A 19,278-nucleotide genomic window follows, 5' to 3' on the forward strand; every position below is an offset into this window, starting at 1 on the left:
TAAACAGACCACAATGATTCGAAAAGATATTTATTTTTACTGAATATTTTCATTTACACATAATTATTTAGACATAAGTAATATAATCAAATAAAATCTAAATTAAAACATATTTTATAATATGTTTTCGTTTTTAAATAATTGAAATTCGTCGTTTAAATTAATACATTAATATTAATTTGTATATTTATATTACACCAGAAAAATAGTTTACAATTTTAATTTCAATATCGTTCTGATCTGGGAAATTTTTAATTATTTATTTGTATCATTGCAAAAATGCGTTGATTTTGATTTAAAAAAATCTTGTGTTTAGCAATATGATGTTTGGCTGACTAAAAATTTATATAATCTTACCCTTTTATAAAAATTAAAACCTCCTACAAAACTGTTTTAACTATAATAATGTTTTGTTACGTTCTTTCGAATTGGAAATTTAACACAAAAGAAAAAGATAAAACTTTTCAATAGCTAAAAAAGGTTTATAAGACGTTTCATATTTTTATGAATAAAGGGGTAAGAAGGTAAGAAGATTATAAAGTAAATAGATTGGAAATGTAAAAAAGAGGAAACTTAACATAAATGTTAAAACGAGACAGAAAAGTAGGACATTAATTTACACAATACATGCTCGAAGCTGATTTGGTGGGAATATTAACAAAATAAATTCTAATTATTTCTAAATTTTGAAGTGTTATTTGTTTTAAGTGAATATATTTGATTATAATTGAATGTGATGTACCTGAATGTAACATGAAATAGGAAAATAAATCACAAAATTGTATACTTTTTGTAAATATGGTGTAAATATTTATATATTTGATCGCCATATTATATAACAATCAGAAATATTTTGTAAATTGATACAAATAAAGTTCCGAATACCTTCGAATCGAAATTAAAATAAATACGTGAATTTTCGTTATTTTTGCAACTTCAATTCCATACAGTTTCATATCTGTCACGTGTACACATTTACAAAACACGCATATTAGTGTAATAATTTGTTTTATCTCATTTTTGTGTTTTCATTGTCAGTCTGTCAGTACGTAGTACGTTATAAGACTATGCTAATATTACAAATGCAAAATGAGTTTGTTTAAAGACTTGGTATAACGTACTTTCGTATTAATAGACTGGAAATGTAATGTAAACATGAGACGAAGAAGTCCTTCGTGTGCGTAAAATGTAACTGAGAGCATGAAACCACTGCTGCACCATGCACATTCTATCGTTACATGATTTGTCGACACTGATAAGTAAATCCAAACTTTCAAACAATTTTATTTAACAATTAAAAGTTAAAAATAATTTATTATTTACGTAATTATATTGAAAATATTTTTAGAAACCAAATATCTTTATAAACTTTATGCAATATATGATATTAATAACAGTGTATTTTAACTATCAATAAAAAGAATAAGGTGGATCTCAATTCAATTATATTTTTTATGTCTGTTATTTCAGAAATTCGATATTTATAAACCAATTTGGAAATTGTTAGATTAAAAAGTTTTCTGAATGATATGTAGTTCCATAAATTTTTTATTAAAATTGATACAATAATTATTAAGTTTTGTAATGAAAACTATGTTATATGTATGTTAACTATGGTTTTGCTACGATCAATGTATTTTTATAATATACATACAAAAAATAAAGTCGATATTTTTGAATATTTTTATCGAAATTAAAAAATAATTATTCTAAAATATTAACTTGAATACCTTAATGTAATCGGAAATGATACGCCATATCGAAAAAGATTATAATTTACTTATCAATCAATACATATAATAGAATCATAATTGGTCGCTGTCTGTACAATGTACAAGGAAGATATATAAGAAAAACTATTATAGGGAGGCTTTATGAATGCAATAGGAACCAAAACAATGATTTTTAGAGTTTTTGGCTGTTTATCTGTAGGTATGTCTATTTGTAACTTAACATTTAGTTGTTTTATTTCAATAAGTTTTTAAATAAAAAAGTTATATCAATCTAAACAATCACATACAAAATGCTATAAAATAATCAATCAGTTGAATCGGCTAAAACTTTATAATGGTATTAGGTACTGTTATACCCTAGCACTGTACGGCTTAATGCTGCGTTGGCACTTTACCCACCTGGTCAGCATTTCTGCTCCTCTTGATTGTCAATAGTCATTTTTAAATTAGTTTGTCTTGAATCTTCAAAGTGAAATGTTGCCTAAGGATATACGTAACTATTTGTCCTAAGTTTTTTTTTATTAATTAATAAATTGACGCGAGCGTAAATGGTACCTTTTTTTAAAAAAAACCTATTTAAGGAAATCCGCATAATATTTTTGGTGGCAGCGATTGGATCCAAAAATTCCAGTGCCCAGGTACCGTTTAACAGACTCTCTCCGGATCCTATAATTATTAATGAACTATAGTGTCCTAATCACAACTGTACTTTATGTTTGGGAAATAAGTGTGAATTCTAAACCACGAATAAGTTCCTAACTACGTAGCGTGTTCAATTTCCGATCTACAGAAGAACAAACTTCTATCTTACTTCGTGTTGCACATCGTGGTATCCTATTCTTGAGAAAAAAAATCTATTAATCGAATCATGTTAATTCTACAACTGGAAGCGATCTGCGATGCGACCTTATCGCATCGGAATGTAACCAACTGCCGTCGCGGCGTCGTAGTGTTTTTATCGATCGCCCACGTATTCTTCGTACAGTAAGTCTTTGGTCATTGCTTTGTCTTAACTAAACAATTAGGATTCTGTGAGGTATTTAGTTCATTTCAATCTATTAATTTTTGTGTACCAATCTTATTGTTTACTACAATTTTTTATTTTAACCAGTTTATGACCTACTTTTTAACCACATCTTAAATTTTTTTTGATGGGTGAAAATGGTGTGGTAACGTCGCAACACAACTATTTTAGGCACAGGTATACTGAACTATATTGGATATTGCAAAAGCACTACATGAATACTAAGACACAATATTTTAAATATTACTTCACCTATCAGCCATGTACCATAATTTAATCTGATTAATGACACTTGCTGTAACTTAGTTAAGTTAAATATACTATCAAATAATGAGTCTCCTTTTTAATTACAAACATTGATTTGGATGAATTTAATTCTAAGAATAAAATAATTATAAATTCTCTTTTAAATGAATTAAGAGCAAGTGAAGCCTACATATTGTTAAATATTGAAATAAAATTTAATTAAAATTTGTAGATATTCTCGTATTTGTTATTATTTTAATTTGAATACTTGAGGCTTATTAGATACTTTAAATGTGATAATTTGTGATAAGGATACTTAATTCTAATTTACTATAATCACTTAAAACTAATTACGTCAAAACGTTACATGATTGGAAATTATTTTGTCCTGCTCCCGCCAAATCAGCTTTGAGCATATATTGTCCTGTTGTCGTTCTAACACATATGTTAATAATTATAATCTAAGAGTTTGTTTGTTTCTCAGTTCTTTTATGAATACGTGCTTATAGTAATTTGATTTTCTATTGTTATATCTATATTCAAACTATGTAGCCTAAATCTAATAAAATATGTAAAATCATTATAATAAAAATGAGCTACTAAATGTGTTGTTAAACGCAAAACTTGAGAACGACATTATCAATTTGCTAAGTTTACTTGGATAGTTGAAGTTTTGAAAATGTATTTATCTAATGTATATAATTGTTTAAACGTAATCTTTGCGCTATTTATTTATATTAGCGGAATTTGCGATAAGTGATAATAGGTGAAGTCATTTCGCCCATCATAACGAATTTATCTGATATTAACTATGCGTTTGGGAGTCATTTTAATAGGATATATTAAATGATTATTAGTTTTCATTATTAATATAGAGATATTAATAATGGGAATATTAGGAAAGGGAGAATTTAGTATGTTGGATAGTTTCTTGTAAATGCAAATTAAAAAATTGTTTTACTAATATGGTCATTTTGATTTTTTCCTCAACTGGTATTAATTGACTATACGAAAATAATTTATAATAGTCATAAATAAGAATATTATTGCTTGATTAACGTATTAGTTCGTTAGCAGAACACTTTTTAAATAATCAATCAAAAATAATGAATAATGTTCTATTGTTCTTGATAATCGAGAGATAAATGCCTTGTTGCCTTACTTCCTTATGAACGCTCTTAAAATAATACTGTGTGAGACCGACCGACCTAAATGTAAAATCTTGCAGATATTTCAGAATCATTACAGAAAACTGTATGCATGTATTATTTAGTAATGTAATATGTACATATAAATATACTATGCTATGCTTACTACACAATTATAAATATAGAGGTTTTCATTATTCGATTGAATCTATAAGTAAATGTAAATAGAAAAACAACTGTGTTACTAGCAACAAAATTAATATAAAATAATTATCAAAAAGATATTGTGTAACATACATACATAGAAAACGAAAGATGAATTGGACATTAATAGAATACATATACAATATAGACTTTCTAATAGAAGTCTCTTAAAAATTAATTTTATAATTATTCTAGCGTAATCACACCATAAACCAGTTGTTTTGATTTAAAAACTAAATGGCTGAACCGAATTTGACGAAATTTCTATGTAACCAATCTGACCATATATCCTTTAAAATAAAAAAATCAAATTAGTTTCAAATTCCCATAATAATGTATCATCTAATCCTAATACCCAACCCATTGCCATAGCTAGAGAGGGGGAACCGCGAGGAGGCTGGTCGACCAACTATCATGGTTAATTCCTGATGAATTTATCATGATGGGCTAACTAGCCTGTTTTCATTCTCATTTCACTTTCACTGGTGCTCCGCCAGCGTATCCCATTAGCGCAGGCGGAGTTACCGTTACCATACCATTTTCACTCATAAAAAAAAATACTGCATTATTTATAATTACATGTGACGAAGGAAATAGAATGTCTGAAATCAGAAATAAATCGAGATTTGTTTCTGATTTCAGACTGAAAACGCGAGTAAATATTCAGTCAAATATGTATATAGTCATTGTTATGGTAATAACAAAATCAGTCAAATACGAGTTGAACTCATATGCCGATGATTCCGTGTTTAAAATAATCTGTAAATATGTGGTGTCTTTAAATAAAAATTTGTTTGAATATAAAGACACGAGATAAAATGTTTTTATTGTATTTTTTATATATTAAATATATACATAACAATTATTTTATTACTAATATTGCAATTAGAAATTTCTTAATTTAGGATTTACTTGCGGTTATGGCGCATTAAAAACCAGGCCATAACTATGTTTGTGAAAATTATTTCATAGTTTCTTAAAAATTATGTTAGAAACATTGTTCTATTTTTCCTGTAATATTTACATTATATCTTTATAAAGTGTGTTCCTTTTATTTTGCGTTATACAAATTTGGGAGATAAGAAGGCATGGTATTTTTACATTTTTTGTTAGAACTTTAAAACTACGTGGCATAAAAATAAATAAATCTCAGGCAAAAAATATAAGACTATATTGCTACCTAAGCTATTACCCACACTAGTATCTCGCTAGCGTAAACATGTCAGTTTACTGATATGTTTATATATATGTATGAGTAATGGCGACGTGATGATTTAATTTTCATTCATAAAAAGAATCTACTTTAATCCGTTATTGTTTCTGACGAAATCTATAGGCAATAATTAGATTTTTATTGAATAGACTAGAGGCGTTTTTATTTGTATCATCACGGTATGGTGGCGCCAATAAATTTATTTACTATTGCATTTCCTTGTTGAACCGGTTTTTAAATCAATGTAATTGTTATTTATTATTTTACAATTTAGCCGTATAGTCCCGGTATAGAATAGGCCACCCCTTCTTTTCCCGTGGGTTTCGTAAGTGGCGACTAAAGAAGGGCGGTGGATGGGCAGCAGCGTCTCTTTTAAAATATTTTCAATACCTAACTGCGGTTGCTAATCCGTCTACCAAGCATGGCAACTACTGACAAGACCCACCTCCAACCCTCTGGGGGAGACTCATGTTCAGCAGTGGACAGTTAAAGACTGATATGATTATAATAATTTTACAATCAATGTAAATATAATAAAATATCCTTGTCTCAATTTGTTCTTATTTTCAATGTCACAAAATCTTGACTACCTATGAAAGATTTTATGATATTGAATATTATGATTTTTTTAAATAAAAGTACCTATTTATATTTAAAATATCCTTTCAGTTAAAAAAGAAAACAATTTTCCAAATTGTTTTCCAAATAATTATAAATATACTCAGAACTCTGTCAATTGACGCTGTTCTGAGGTAACACACATAAAAAAATACAACCGAATTGAGAACCTCCTTTTTTGAAGTCAGTTGATAATAACTACTTTTTTGTATAAAGGACAACACAATGATGAAAGAGTTAAAATTTAGCCACGGAACTTTGTTTACCGCGTAATTACGTGTGGGGGAAAATATGTCTAGACTTCATTCATTCAATAAACTAAAGCAGATATATTTTTTTATGCATATTAGAATGGAAAACAAGCTAACGGCCCACCTGATGGAAAGTGGTAACCGTCGCTTATAGACATGAGCAGTACTATGGACATAACAGAGTACACTGTTTCGCCCATGATACCTCCCATGCGTTGCCATTCCCGAGGAATCAGGTGTTATTCCTCTATACCCTGTAAATTCGCTGCCATATCCTCCCCTTTAAACCGAAACACATCCATGCAAACACAACTGCTTCACGGTTGAAACCCAAATGAGACAGAGGTGCCTAAGCAAACGACTTTTGTACAAAGTCTCCCTCTGGTAAAATATGCGGTTATTATACAGGCTGAAGTTGAAACATACATTAATTTGACAGCTGAACTATAGTAATGAGACGCTTAGATTTTTTCTTATTTTTTTACCTATGATTCTTTGAACAGTAGTTATTTTTTTCAGAAATCTACCGTCCATTTCGGAATGCAATTTTAATTGGTCAATTTTATCCTGTATAGTAAAACATCCTACAATAGGCTTTCATCTAGTCTCATTCATCTATGTCATTCCAGTGAATTTGAAAATTAAATTTGAATATGGAGGTATAAACCAAAAAGTGCGTTTGTTCCTTCATTTGGCATACTTGTACTATATAGGATGAAGACACCGGTAAAGACTAGTATGTATATATTTATTCTGTGCCGTAAGCGATATAGTGGGCACAAAATAGCTAGTACAAAATGTTAAAATAATGAAATTCTCTGTATCTAAGATTTAGTGGATGATCGAATACGTGTGAATAAATTTCTTTTTGTGTATGTATGTTATAATTTGTGTGCTGTAAGTAATGCAAATAAATTAACTATCTATCTACGTGTTACTATATTCACACTAAAATGAAACAAACGTTCAGTTGGTTGCAATTTGTTTATGTATTCCGCAAATCCTCTAGTAAGATGAATCATCAACTTACTGTGCATTTTATTAATTAATTTATGTAATCGTGTTTTTCGCTACAATGTAACTAGTAATATTTTTTTAGTATCTGCTAAAAGATAATGAGGTGATTAATCAGATGTTTTGATAATAGATATAGCACAAGTTCTCAAACAACATGTTACGAGTATATACCTACTTTTTCTGATAAACTGAATGAATATCTACATATTTAAGTTTTGCCAATATGTATTCACATAGAATAAGTATAAAAATAAGATATCTATGTATACAATAAAATATTATTTATGATAATGAATTACCTGAACCATGTGATTTGTATGAATAGTTATATAATTATCTATTTCCATATTTAAAATAGCCGACCTATGGCCTTTGAAGAAATTTATTTAGTTTTAGAATACTATATAAAATTTCGTATTATTAGAAATCTATTTCTTTGAAACTGTATCTTGAAGGAACTTTTAATTTGATTCGTTTATTACTTCTTTAGAAAGGTCATGAATTCAGGATACAACAGTATCTTTTCTTAATAAGTAGGTTTTTAAATGCTAAGTATTAAAAATATATAGTATTTATTTGTATGTCAAATCGTTAAACTGAGTGAGAGAGAACCTAATGCATTACGCCTGGCGTGAAAATGTATAAAAAACAGTAATATTGCATTATAGGTATACCTATTAAGTTTGTTTAAAAAAAATAAAAAAGCGTACTTACGTTGTTCTAGCAAATGAGGCAGAATGCAGCAATGGAGCGTCCGTGACTTTTGTGCGGTGGTCCGGTTTAAGTCCCGAGAGGGCAGCGCCAGTATTCGTGTACACTGCTAGTGGTGAAGAGGACTCTTTAATAGGATCTTGTTTAGCGAGGTGTCGGGAGCTCGAAGACTGCGCTTCTTTGGTGGTCTCACATTCCACTGGTAACTGCCATGGCGTGGCTCTTGCGACCGATTTGCAACTGAGATCAGATAATGACGCATCTTACTTCAAGAAGATTTGTTTGAAATGTACGTACTTTACCGTCTTTTAAGTCATATAAGTATCAATGATTTCGGGAATTCCCCACAAGGCTATTATTGTAAACAATAATATTGGTAAGTATAATATATTTGGCTTTAGGTATTGTAACTCAACTTTTTTTATGTCTACATGACATAAAGTAACTCGCAGATGAAGCCTCTAATGCCCTTTCGTGTTGCGGTGGCCGCTTATAATTTGGCTTGTTACCGTGTATATATAAAATAACTACAAAATATTCATCTGAAAACGAATCTACCAGATGGCTGACTTTTCCTGGCAAATGTAAAGTCAATAACTCTATTATACGGTATTATTTTTGTTGTATCTGTGATGGTCGTAGCACAGATAATAATACTAAACCTACTAGTAGCAATATGCGCAAGTATTACAGATTCAAATTTAACGATAGTATGACAAAATATGAAAAAGTAGGAATGTAATTACCTAAAGACTATCATTTTTTGGCTAAGTTTCATAAATACTTACTCTCACTGGATGTTGTAAAAATACAAAGTATGTAGTAAGTAATTTCATTTCTTACACATACACAATGAAATTTAATGAAGGATAATAATATCCTTTCAAGGGGAATCCTATCAGTGGAACTAAAAAATTTTCCCCAAGAAATATGGGTCGAATGAGACAAATAATATCGAGCCTCCCCGCAGATGATAATCCTTAATGTAGGAGCCTCCCATATATATAATTAATATAGATTTAAAAATTTTGTTGTTCTTCAGCTCATATTTTTCAGATAAAAGAGTTTCATTGGTAGAATACACTCCTAAAAATTTAAATAAAGAAATAAAATTACAACATGCTATTAATATACAAAGTAAATCAAAAAGGGTACACTCTAACAATAACACAATTATTATGTAATTTGTTACTTAAATATGACAATATATCTGAATTATTCTAACAAATTATTTTAACATTTAGTACCAGCAGAATGCAAAGACCGATGGTGGGCTTTGGAGGCTACGCCAGGATACAATCTACATGCAGAAGGACCCAACATAAAAGTTTTTCATAATACAACGCTCAATGGATGTTATGACGTTATGTTTTCTATTAATCGGGAAAGCATATATCGGTAAGTGTTTATAGATATGTATTATTAATTCAGGTCTTTAAGCGTGGTTGAGTAATTATACACACGAACAGGATATAATATTAGTAGGATTTATACAGTTATAACCACATTTCGGGTTATCGTTAATAATTGTGGCCCAGATAATATTATAAATACGTAGTTCACACATGTAACGATTAAATTAGGTGTGTTAATTAAATGTCAGGAAAAACGACGAGGAAAAAAGAAAAATGGGAAAATTTAACATATATCAGGAAAACATCTTGATATCATATACTAACCAACTTGTTCTTCTTAGCAATTAACAGTAACACAACAATGTCTTATTTCTATTATAGGTATCTCGTTTAATTAATATAAATTAGAACGATTAGACAACAACAATTTGTAAATTAAATATTAATAAATAAGTTTATTATGAAAACATCTAATATGAACAGTAGGCGTAACATAGGCGTATTAATAAAAAATTGTATTGTAATAATATATATATATATATATATATATATATATATATATATATATATATATATATATATATATATATATATATATATATATATATATATATATATATATATATATATATATATATATATATATATATACATATACAAATTGAGTTCATCCTTCTTTCATTAAATCGCTCAAGGACATAATTTTTTTTTAAATGATTCTTTATTTGTATAATAAGGTCGGCGCAGTGGATCGGTCCGGAGATACTGATGAATAACGATTTGATGGAAACATCTGCAGCAGACATCGGCAACTGCATCCTAAACGTAGAAGATAAATTCTCAGAACCCGAGTCTTATCGGGTCACCAACTATTATACAGTGTACATTGAAAACCAATGCAGGCATGACTGTGAGTTTTATAAATATATGTATGTATATATTGCTTTATATCTTCATGTAAAGAGATGATAAGTATGATTTTACTCGTACATAGAAAACATTACGAGACTTCTATTAGAAAAATACAATTATGTCATTGTTATAAGAAATATGTCTAATATTTAGATACATTTATTAAAACATGATCTCTATCTATTCCTACTAAAAATTATAATTCTACAATTATTGTAATTTCACTATTAAAATGATGGTGTAGTTAGTATTAAATTTGTTAGTTGGCTTCAGTTAAACTAAATCAATTATCACAAAATATTCGAAAGATGATGGATTTATAATTACCTGCCTACCTAAAGAAATGTATGATTCATTTATAGGTTTTTTTATGCAACTTTTTTTTATGCTACTTAGAATGACAAATAAGCTGACGGCCCACCTGATGGAAAGTGGTAACCGTCGCCTATAGACATGAGCAATACCATGGACATAACAGGATATATTTATTTACAATACAGGAAGTAAGAAACGCGCTATTTATCCCTCTGAGAGTTAATTATAACCGCGATCTGAAACGTGAAGTATACTAAATATACCTACCTACTGTACTGTTTATGCGCCCTGTGAGTTTCTACTTCTAAGGTCTAAAATGTAGATGCAAAAGTACATTTGCTGTTTTGCAATAGAACAAAATATATATGTATTTACCTTTACCCTCATAATTTATAATAGATTATTTTGATTAATGTTGCTTTTATTCTTATATATATATTAATGTTTTTCTGTTTGTTTATATGCTCATGTTACACACACACAGAGAAAGAGAGAGAAAGAGATAACTTTCTAAACAGAGTTAAGGATTTTTAATTTTTAAACAATTATAAAAGTATTATTACAGAAACTTTAATATATAGTTCTTATTAGTGTTTACCTATTAATATATATTATATATTTTGAGCTGTTAGTAGATAATTTACAAATTTCCAAAGAGGGTTGATGTAAAGCAGGCGGCCGGTCGTAAAACTAAGCTAATTTTTTTTGTAATATATAATATATTACGCCGACTCCATATAATAATTGAGACAAGGGTAGGGAGAAGAAAAGTAGATAATTTACAAATTAATAATTTAAAAAATAGCAATTATAATAAGTTATTTTAATACAACAGCACTTGTTTAAAAAAAATTAGACAAGTTTTATACTGTTCTCATTTAATATATGTTTTTAATATTAACAGATCCAAAGAAGATAGACAGATGTTCCTATGAAGAGTATAATAACCAGACGTTAAGGCATGTGGATTTTACAACAAAAAACTATACGAAAGATGAAGTAAGTAATCGAACAGCGTGTGTCTGTTTACTTACCTAACTATTTATAATTTTAAAAAATAAAGAGAACACAGAGTTTTGTCTGTTTGTACAAATTTAAGATAATAAGATTGTAATAGAATGTGTATCTGTTATGCTTTTCATGTTTATACACGGTTATCATTTTTCATTAGGTGTGTCGATGCATATTTCTGATCATGAAAGCATTTTTTATAATAAGACTTTATATATTATATCAATTCAAAATACATTGACATCGATTGAGATTAAAAGTAAAGTCAAGAACAGACTTTATCTCTTATCGATTTAGTGTGAATAGTTGAAAATAATTTAGTATTTAAGGAAAATTAGGAAAAAAAATCTACGGTTTTATTTTAAGTTTTTCTGATAAATGGCTGGTTTAATGGTGCTTTGTTCCTCAAAGTCCTTCATATGGATGGTGTTACCCTGGAGTTGAAAAGAAATGGTGGCATATAGTTATAGAGCAACTTTTAAATTGGACGTGGGTGAGAAACATTTTACAAGAGGATGCAGAAAAATGGTAAAAAATTTAAAAAAAACGAATGTTGGATGGGAGGTTTGAAGGCTCTGGTGACACATTGTAAATCAATTATTTTATTATCATATGAAGAAATTAATATTCGATTCAACATAATTCTCGGGAGATGCCTTAGGAAAACATAAATGAAGTTTGAAAATTATTCTATAAATATAATGAAATGGTGACAATTTTTTTTACATCAACACAGTTATAACAAGGCAAAATAGAGTTTATTTGAGAGACACGTAAAGGAAAATTGATAAAATGGAAAAGGATATAAGTACGATTTTTAGGTGTTCATAATATCAATGATATTTTTATTTTACTCCATGATGAATTAGAATATTACTACAGGAAACTACTAAATATTTTCTGTAAAGATACTTATCTGATTATTCATCTACGTTATTCCTTGGGTGTACGGAGAATGATAAAACGGAGTGTATTATTATCATAAGATTGACGTCAACATTAAAAATTACGTTTTTGTGTATAGCTTACCTAACTACATTATTTTAAATCATCAAACATTATTGAAACCGTAAAGGTTACAACGAATTTAAATATAAATAAAATTTGACAATTAAATCTCCTTTTACCTATATAAACAAATGTAATATTCTATTAGAGGCGACATTATAGAAAAACAATCTAGGCCGTTTTAGATATTATACAATTGACTTTAAAAAGAAACAGGTTCTCAATTCGCTTTAAATTTTATGTTTATTATTTACTGTCAGTTGTAAATCGATTTGGAAATTACTTTTTTATCCATCACGTGGAATCCCTCGCTTAGAATTTTTTTAAAAATCGGTTCAGTAGTTTAGCTAATAAATCAAAATTATTGTTTATGCCACAATTAAAATAGTTTTTTTTTTTTTTTGTGGAACACAACATTAATTTATTGTATATAATATTCTGATGAAAACAAAGTTAGGTTCTTACTATACTGCCAGATTTTTTTTTTAGTATTTTCATTTTATCGTATTTTCGTATACTGTCCTATGGAATATTATTACGAGGTAAAGCAGCTAACATCCAATGCATATTTGTTTTATTCGTGCAATTTATTCTATGGGAAGTCGAGAATCAATAAGAGAGAAATTTAAAGAAACAAATATTTTGTATATAAGCAGAAATCTTCAACTGTTTCTTTAAACTTATTAAAATATAAAAATAGCGATTTCAATACAAACTCGCTGTTCCGAAGTATTGTTAAGAGATTTTTTTTATGATAATGAGCATTAAATGTTATAATAAGATACCGAAGGAAATTTTGCATCGTACCTCGTACATCTACGTTGTGGAATTAACTTCCGTCTTTAGTTTTTCTCTTACAATAAGATATGGGGCATTTAAAAAAATATGTCTCCAAACATTTAAAAGGCCGACAACGCACAAGCAACATCTCTCGTGTTGCAGCATGACAGTAGCTGCTTTTCATCAGGTGGGCCGTCAGCTTGTTTGCCTCCTTAACAATAAAATTACTACAATAACTCCTTAACAATAAAATAAGTTAATACAGATTTAAAAGAATAACTGTTGAGTTTCTTGCGGGTACTTCTCAGAAACAAACAACGCTCTGTACCCTGCAGTATATTTATAAACAATGACGATTTAAACAAAACATTATTTAGCTTGTAAACAAGTCTATTTGAATAAAGATGATTTTAATTTGAATCTAGGAAACAATTTTACATATTTGGACACTTAAACAGGACGACGTTATTCAGGTTAGCTATTATAATAAAATGATTGAAGCCTGATTATTATTTGTCAGTGTAAAATAGGTTGTGAAGTGGAACAGCGGTTCGTCTGTCGAGGCTTCACGTGGATTGAAGGTGGACGAGCGCGCGGCAGGGGTTTGTGCGACCTGCACAGTGAGGATCTAGTTACCACGGGCTCCTGGCTCCTGCGCCGTAACTCTGCGGCCACATACTATAGGAGAGTCATCTGTCTTAATAGTGAGATATTATTCACTACATATTTTCTAATACACTTTACTTCAGATTATGTGATGAATGTATCCGCATGGTGATGGAATAAGAGTACAGTGTCTCATGACATTTTTTTCATTCCCAAGGCATCAAAAAAGAAATAAAGCGAAATACACAAACATACATCCTTAGTCCTGAGGTTTACTTTTTAATATTCACAAATTCTCGCGTTTATAATGGTAATAAACCAGTGCACAATAACTGGACTTTGCAAATTGCAAATTTTTCGGCTTTTCACATAAATTGTATACTAAGTCGGGTCTTTTAATTGATACTGAATGAGATTTGATAAAAGTCAAAATTTTTAGATTGGTAAAGAATATGTCATATATAGGTGTCGATGCAATATTAATTAAATTCGTCATTGTTTATTTAGCTGTGACACATACATGAGCAATCGAAGCTCGTAAGACTAAATAGAAATTATTTCCCAGTATCGATTGGATAAAATACCGATAACAATATTGTAAAATCTATGGCATTTCAAATATTACAGGTGAACAATATTAAACGTAATTTTTTTTTATATTTTTATTGAGATTATTATGTCAAACAAATATTTACTAAAAAATCTTTATTTTCAAATTGTCGATTTTTTAAGGACTTAGGTTTTCACCTACAATATTATAGTTTTGTAATAATTTTTTATGGTTTATAAGAGACGGGAATTAATACGATCACTTAAACAATGTCATAATTCACCTGGATAATTTTGACATTTGCCGTTTGATCCTGGCATAGAATAGGCCACCCCTTCCTTTCCCGTGGGTGTTGTAAGAGACGACTAGGGGAGGGCGATGGATGGACAGCAGCGTCCCTCTTAAAACATCTTTAAAGTCTGACTGCGGTTGCCAATTCGTCTGCTAAACGTGGCAACTACTGGGAAAACCTCTCACGGGGGAGGTTTATGTTCAGCAGTGGACAGTTAAAGGCTGATATAATGATGATGATTTTGACATTTATACTACGTTATATCGGCCGTGGTCATGAGTAGACTGATGTAGTGATTTTGTTTCCGCTTCCAAGGCACTTTTTTTTTTTACCCACTCACTCTACCACATCACAGAAATTGTGCTCTTATATTGAGGGTTTCTTCGCAAATTACGTGAAAGTGGTCAAACGATGTATGTGGGGTTAGAGCTAGAGTTTAATCTGCCCAGCCGGTGCCATCCTGCCTGTTAACATTTCTTAACAAATCAATATATAATAATTCCTCTGAGATATCAATATATAAGATAAAGTCAAATAAACAGCATACGAACTTGGCAATGTTATCCTATGTGTCATGCATGACCATGAGGTGTCTGACCGGTTTGTTTGTTTATTTCTTTTACAGTTACCGTAGAATGTGAAGGTTCCGAATTGATTGTGACATACCGACCACGCGGTCTGTTCCGCGGTCGGTTGTACGTGCCTGGTCGCGGCGAGCGATGTAGCACGCGCGCCTCCGGAGGGCCAGTGCGACTTTCCTTGCCCCTCTACGGAGATTGCGATGTGAATTTTGCATATGCTATAACGAATAGTCCTACCGGTGTGACTAATAGGTAGGTTACTCATTCAGATTAGGTACTTATAAGAAACAAATCATATGATATATACTTATAGATAGGTAGTTAAAAAACTAAATACGTAACCTTGTGTTAAAACGCACTGTTGTAAATGTAGTATATTTATTATTTTGCATTTTCATGACACAGACTGTTACATAAACTATAAATAAGTTTTAATAGTGTATAACGATGCAACATAATTTTTAATATATAATGACAATTTAATAAACATAAAAATTTATTTTACGCTTTTTTATAAAATATGAAAATATGCATGCCTACATCGCTTAATGCAATTAAACAGGTGCCAAACTTAGCACAAGGTGGCTCCTGTTAAATGTTTTTGTTGTTAAATGTTGATCTGGTTGTATTCCCTGATGATTATGATTTAGGTCAAAGCATATATAGCGAGGCGTACATAGCAAGGTCTACTTTGACTATCTCAGTATCATTTCTCCAAATAAAATTTCTTATTTCTGAGTTGTGCCCAAACATTTTTCCCCATAATATAACATAACATAATGAGTACCAAGCAGTTAGTAGTTAATTAGGATGGAGTACTGGATACTTTTAGAAATCAAGCTATTTAAAAAAATTCAAATTAACCAAGTAATTAACTTACGTAGGTAGAAATATCTTGTATTAGGTTAATTCCACCAATGCAACTTATTTATTTATTGTAATAAAAAACTAGGTAAGTAGGTACCTAATAAAAATACCATCCTTGTGTGTATTTATATAAAAAAGAAAATAATATAATAATTTATATTTAGAACAATGGCGTACGTGATGGTCATGATACAAAACAACCCAATAATCCAGACAGCAGGCGACCGTTGGGTGCGCGTCGGGTGCTCCCCGGCGATCGGCGGCGGAGCACAAGCCGTTGACACCACGGTTGCCGTCCGAGAAACAGGGTAAAATATAAATAGCAAAATAGAAATAAACTGGTTGTACTGCTGACTCATGTCAGCTGGCTAGTGATTATGTGGAGTAAGAAGCTGTATTTTTTTACAAACTCTTATTTTTGCTTTAGTATGTAGTAAATTTTTCCGTTTAAAATTTGCAGTCTAAGTAGGTATTTATTAACCACTATTTATTATTTATTTATTTATATTTTAACCTCTATAACTGGCGCTTGGTTAAGCTAAAATTTGGCATAGGTAGATATTTTTGAAAATTTGCTGATAATACAATTATGTTACCATCGACAAGTAAGGACAGTAGCGAAACTAGGCTGACAGAGCAGACAAAATGGCACGGGCCTCCAGCCTGAGGCTTTGGTTCGAGTGGCCGTAAGCACAGAAAGAATCTCTAACATTTATTTCATAATGATCTAAAAAAAATGTATTTAATCAATTAAAAATTACTGTATTAAGAAAATTCAAGAATTTATAAATTATAAATGGCATTGGCTGTTAGATGTAACATGTTGGCTCGCAGGTTTGCCCGTTGTAGTGAAGAAGTAAAAATCACACTCTTCAAAGCATACTGCCAAACATTCTACACGAGCAGTCTGTGGGTTAACTGCACACAGGCCTCACTCAGTGCCCTACGAATCCAGTACAATAATAGTTTTAGAGTGCTGTTGGGGCTACCTCGCTTTTGTAGCGCTTCTAGCATGTTTGCTCAATCTCGCGTAGATGACTACTACGCTGTAAGGAGAAAGAGGACTGCATCATTGCTAAACAGGGTTAGGACAAGCACCAACAGCATTCTAAAAATAATAGGCGAGAAATATAACTCGCCTATAATTGGGCATTTCATTCAGATGCTGATCTAGTCGGCTGGGTCACATCTGGGTGAAATGCTTAATTAAATCAATTTGTTTTTCTTTTTTTTTTTTACTAACATAGTTTGTAAGAAAATTGTTACTAACAAAATTGGACCGCATTGTAGTCTGCATAATAAAGTATTATTATATTATTATTATTATTATAAATTATTAAAATTTCAATAAAGTTTTTTCAAGTAAAATTAAAGATATACACATTAATTTTAACAGTATTGCTAAGTATGTATATCTATTTAGTGATATATCCTTACTATAGTATTATAAATTTATACGTACATTTGAACGTAGTTTGTTTGTTACCTTATAACGCCTTAACGTCTTAACCGATCACTATGAAATTTATAATATGCGCTATATGTATTGGAGAAGGACATAGGTAAATTTTTATCCGAGTCTTTAAATATATCTCGGTCACGAGGATGAAGTTGTAGCTAAAATCTAGTTATACTCGTATAACAAAAATGTAACTACAAAATTGAGCTTTTTTTTAGATAAAGGAAAGGCCTCATTCGGTAAATTTATTTACCACGGGCCGGAGAGGGAATAGTCCTTTTTTATACCCTGCTCGAGTTATCGGTGTACACTGGCAGGACACCAGCGAGGGGTGATAGGTGAGGATGAATATAGGCCTGTTAGCACATCGTGACGAATTTTATAAGAATTATTATATAAGTATTGCCCTCGATGATTTATACCCGCAAGGAGGTCGACCAGAGAGGGATATTGCTGGAAATGGGGCCTCTAGTCCTCATTACTACAAAGCGTTTTCCCCCCAGACGGTATAGTTATGCCACTGGGTGAGGATGAAGTTAGGTTATAACGAATTCACCAGGAATGAATCGTAATCATGACGGCTTCTGGAAACATCGTGAATAGACGTCGACCTCACAGAACATATAGAATACGCTTTTGCAGTATTATTCTGTAACGCAGGTATTCCGTAGTGTGGGTCATTGCGGTTGCCGGTATATAATGTATGTGACCGAAGCCGTTTATCGCCGTGGTCATTGATACTTTGAAAGCTAACAGATATCTATAAATTATTACTAATATCCAAATCATGATTACACTTGCAATTAACCGGTTTTGTTGGAGGTTGGATTTGCTCTGACGCGGATTTGTATTTATGAATCATCGACTCAACAAATATTTTGTGGACGAGTCGATGATTCATATTATTCTTCTTAAAATGTAACTTTCAGTATAACCCCATTGTATAAGATCCGTTGCGTAGGTATCACTGTCCCATCAGGTTTTCTATTGCAACTAAACTTGTATAGCAGTTTAGACGATGAGATATGGCAGTGAAAATTCAAGCAGTGCTGGTTTACCAATAGACCTTACCTTCATATTAAAGGAGACAGATTTTGCAACCATGAAATCCCGTAAAAATAATTTGCGTTAATTCATTCCAAGTTGTTCATTCCAACTTTATTAATATTCCAAGATGCTTAAACAGTGGTAACTACAAATTTCGCAAATTAAACATAAGATGATAAGATTTTTAATTGCCATGTATTTGTTTTAATATTTTTGTGTAATTTTGAGAATTAAACTTCATGTTAGTTCCTGAAAATTTTTAAAGGCTAAAGTATGTTTTTAATGGAAAAATTATTAAATTGTGAATTATATTTTCATTTTATGGCTATA

At 30.4% G+C, this 19,278-nt stretch overlaps 1 protein-coding gene across 1 annotated transcript in view; it reads left to right on the forward strand.

Moving 5' to 3' along the window:
* The window catches only part of LOC113512589 (uncharacterized), a 35,578-nt gene that overhangs the window by 12,634 nt on the left and 3,666 nt on the right, over positions 1–19,278 (forward strand). Inside the window, exons 2-8 of the mRNA XM_052900139.1 lie at positions 8,179–8,454; positions 9,410–9,563; positions 10,258–10,430; positions 11,652–11,746; positions 14,067–14,250; positions 15,620–15,827; positions 16,607–16,750. Coding sequence (XP_052756099.1) covers positions 8,179–8,454; positions 9,410–9,563; positions 10,258–10,430; positions 11,652–11,746; positions 14,067–14,250; positions 15,620–15,827; positions 16,607–16,750 — 1,234 coding nt within the window. The remainder of the gene's footprint in view (positions 1–8,178; positions 8,455–9,409; positions 9,564–10,257; positions 10,431–11,651; positions 11,747–14,066; positions 14,251–15,619; positions 15,828–16,606; positions 16,751–19,278) is intronic.

The sequence above is a fragment of the Galleria mellonella genome, unplaced genomic scaffold (genome assembly GCF_026898425.1).
Source record: "Galleria mellonella isolate WM207_F2 unplaced genomic scaffold, CSIRO_AGI_GalMel_v1 utg64, whole genome shotgun sequence".
NCBI lineage: Eukaryota > Metazoa > Arthropoda > Insecta > Lepidoptera > Pyralidae > Galleria > Galleria mellonella.